General features: G+C 42.8%; 1 protein-coding gene across 1 annotated transcript in view; it reads right to left on the reverse strand.

Annotated features, from left to right (window-relative positions):
- Window positions 1-3609, reverse strand: part of LOC109468548 (deleted in lung and esophageal cancer protein 1-like) — a 32603-nt gene that overhangs the window by 8990 nt on the left and 20004 nt on the right. Inside the window, exons 30-34 of the mRNA XM_019766789.1 lie at window positions 3349-3459; window positions 2476-2603; window positions 1598-1795; window positions 716-944; window positions 82-387 (exon numbers count right to left, since the gene is read on the reverse strand). Coding sequence (XP_019622348.1) covers window positions 82-387; window positions 716-944; window positions 1598-1795; window positions 2476-2603; window positions 3349-3459 — 972 coding nt within the window. The remainder of the gene's footprint in view (window positions 1-81; window positions 388-715; window positions 945-1597; window positions 1796-2475; window positions 2604-3348; window positions 3460-3609) is intronic.

A 3609-nucleotide genomic window follows, 5' to 3' on the forward strand; every position in this document is an offset into this window, starting at 1 on the left:
CCTGTAGCTGACTTGCACTGGTTATGCAATGGTTATATACTGGTGCAGCATATTTAAGGTTTAACAGTCAAGTTTCTGTACCTCTGGTGGGATGATCTCCTCCCCGTGTGCGTCCCTGAGCGGGAAGTCCTGCCCGTAGCTGACCATCAGGTCCAGCAGCTGCGGATCCTGCTGTCTGTGGTTGTACGACTGCCAGTCCAGCCGGATGGCGTAGGGGCAGGGGTTGTTCACACGCATGGTCCGCGCGATTGGCGCCACGCCGGACACGTGCGTCCCGTACCGGACCACCGGCTGCTGGTCGCGGAACGCTGCCGTCATCTGGAAGTTCAGCGGGCAGCCGACCACGGTCATGCGGACGGGGATGGACATGGGCGCAAGGTCTTTCACCTGGAGATGCACACAGAACACAATCATCAGATATACAACTGCTCATTGTACTCTTTATGAATATAGTGGAGACAGACATATTAAGATATAAGAAAGCTTTATTAGCACTGACAGACTCATGAAAAATCTGAATTGTCGCTAATTTACAAAAACAATTGTAATTTATCAAATTTTACGGAGGATTAAAAACCTAAGAGAAACATTCAGTTACATTGACATCATTTAGAAATTTGCAATTTTAAGATCACAGAAATCAAATGAAACATTTGTAGATAATATTATACATAATTATAGTTAAACGTAATAATTAATTGATTGCAGTTCCAACCTTGCAGATGAGGTGGTCCTGGTACTGTCCCCAGATGTCGGAGTAGGAGGTTATCTCCACGGTTACGGTGTGGAAGGGCATGAGCACGCCCGCCGCAGGCTGCACCAGGAACGCCGCCCCCCTCCCGTCACGCAGCAGCGCCTGAGAGAAGTCCACCTGAGACTTGCTGGGAGTCTTGCTCAGCGGATCTGCGATGTTCGGCGTGCGGCCCAGGAGCTGCCGACGGGAGCTGGGAGGGACAATAAATTTAGAAAAGTTAAAGGTATACTTGGTAAAGGCAGTCCCTTTTTTTTTTAGACTGTAGGGGCAGGTGGATCATCAACCCACATAGGGTCTATTAACTTTTTGGAAGGCAGGGTCCTTCACTCTCCTTCCACTGCATTTTACCTCCCAAACTGAAGTCAGGTACACATTTTACACCTTATCCAGGATAGAGAGAGGAAAGTCATGAAACAGTTTCATCTCAAGGACCAAAGACCAAAAACAATGTCTTACCGGGAATCAAACCTGTGACCTCCTTAAGCCTAATCATCGGTTACAAGAAAATGTTAAAAACATTCAGTAACTAAGGAAAAGAAAAAAAAGAACTAGAGAAGTTCAACACTTGCAAAGCAAAATGCATAATGTTTATCTTTGGACATGGTCTGCTCTGTTAATTCTTACTCAAACACACTCACATACATGTACTACTAGAGATATGGTGACAGGCGCAGAGCAGACCATGAAATTGCAACATTATGTAACCCAACACCGGTCACCATGGTGACAGACGTCAACAAATCATCTCATTGGTCAGGTCATAGATCACTGTTTGGAGAAGAAGAAGAGGAAGAAACGGAGTAAAAACAATATGTTTTCCTTCAGTAAACATAAAAAACCTACCCCTTGGTGACCGGATGGAATATGCCAGCCTTCTGGCCGGGTGGGGAGGGGGGTCGAGCGTGGAAGTAGTCGACGTGGATGGAGAAGGGCGCGACGATGGCCGTGTGGTTGGTGATGTGGAGGAACCGCCGAGGGTTCCCGTGGATCTCTACATCTGTCCCAAAGTCCAGGACCAAGTCGTTCCTCTCATCCTCTCCCCTGGAGTAGTGTTAAGAACAAAATTTAAAACTTAACCAACATTTGCAAAGCAAAATGGCCTATCAAACTACAGTGCCTTAAGACGAAATGGCTAAATCCAAAGTCGAGGACCTAGTTGTTCCTCTTGTCCTCACCCCTGGAGTAGAATATTAATTAGTATGATTTTACCTTTCAACATCTGTTTACATTAACATGGCCTAACAAACTACTGCTCTATGACAGAAAGGCTAAAACTTTATGTTCAATACTAAAATATTAAATAAAATTGGGTCTTAAACTGGATATATAAGACAAGACCAAGACAATTTACTCAGTTTTGGACATTAAGTTTTAGCTCTTACTCAAACACATTCAATGGTGATAGAAATCTAAATCCCTCCTGCTATAAAATTACAACATGATGTAACCCAACACAAGTTACCATGGTGACAGATGTCTGGTTCAGGGCATTGCCCTTGAAGACAAAACAGAGCAAAAACAATATGTTTTCCTTTGGTAAACATAAAAATGAAGTGAGATAGGACATGTTACTGATGCAAGCACGTCTAACCCCAAGTTTTGGGAAAAAAAAGTTAAACTCGAGAGAAAGAGAGAGAGAGAGAGAGAGAGAGAGAGGGAGAAGGAGAGAGAGAGAGAGAGAGGGAGAAGGAGAGAGAGAGAGAAATGAAGACATTACTCACTGTAGTTCCGGTTCCTTGGAGACGTTGTAAGACACGGTCAGGCCTCGCACCTGGCAGAACACAGTCAGGTACACGGGATCCGCCATGCCCTGGATCTGACACGGGATCCGAACCTCCGAGATCTCACCCTGGATCATAAGAAAAAACATTTAGAATAATTTTAACTCGCTGAAGTGTCGCAGCTGCAAAATTACAATTTTAAGTTGTAATTCCATCTTAAAGATTATATATACTAGATGACAAATGTTTTAAAAATGTACAATATATCGCACATTACATTATCGTGACCTTACAATGTAGTAAGTACTAGTTATTTCAATTTTAGGCATCTGTGGAAGTAATGTGTTTTTAGTGGGTGTACACAATAAAAAACACTGACAATAAACTTCAATGACCTTTAGCAATATTGATAATGTTGGGTTGCTCTCAAGGCCTAAAACAAAATTTTGTACAATGTAATCTTAAATACCTCAGGAAGGTATGCGATGATGAGCTCTTTGATTATTTTGTTTTAGTGTGTATCAAAGCAATGTTGAGTTGCTCTCAAAGCCCAAAACAGAGTCATTTTTATATATATTAATATGTAAATAATCTTAAATATTTCAGGAAGGTGTGAGCTCTTTTTTTTGTTTTAGTATGTATCAAACTGAAGACATTGCAATTCAGAAATCATTGCAATTTATCATATTGAAGTGAATTATGAACAGTTAATACAGCAAGCAAAGATCCACACCATTTCTGGCTCCAGAAAACTGCACAGTGACAGGAATATGTTTATATTAGAATCTCTTTAGCTACCTGCAGTTAATACAGAAAACATTAAGCCTACAACTGCACAGGGACAGGAATGTATTTCAAGCTCTAGTTAGTTACCTGTGTATGTCCTGTGAAGGTGACAGTGATGTTGACCTTCTCCCGAGGCCCGAGGTGTCCGCTGGGGGTCCCAAACTCCACACTGCACCGGTCCGCGTGGGGGCCTTCAGGCTGGGAGAACACAGGTTTAGTTTTATCTATTAATCTTGGTTTTGGACGGGTTTTAAAGTAGACAATGTTCCTGACCACTCCTGCTTCTCCTATTGGGTCAGTTAGTCCTCACCCCAGTGAGTCCACCTTGTTTCCAGCATTGATGTTCTG

The sequence above is a fragment of the Branchiostoma belcheri genome, unplaced genomic scaffold (assembly GCF_001625305.1).
Source record: "Branchiostoma belcheri isolate BF01 breed outbred unplaced genomic scaffold, Haploidv18h27 scaffold2, whole genome shotgun sequence".
Lineage (NCBI taxonomy): Eukaryota > Metazoa > Chordata > Leptocardii > Amphioxiformes > Branchiostomatidae > Branchiostoma > Branchiostoma belcheri.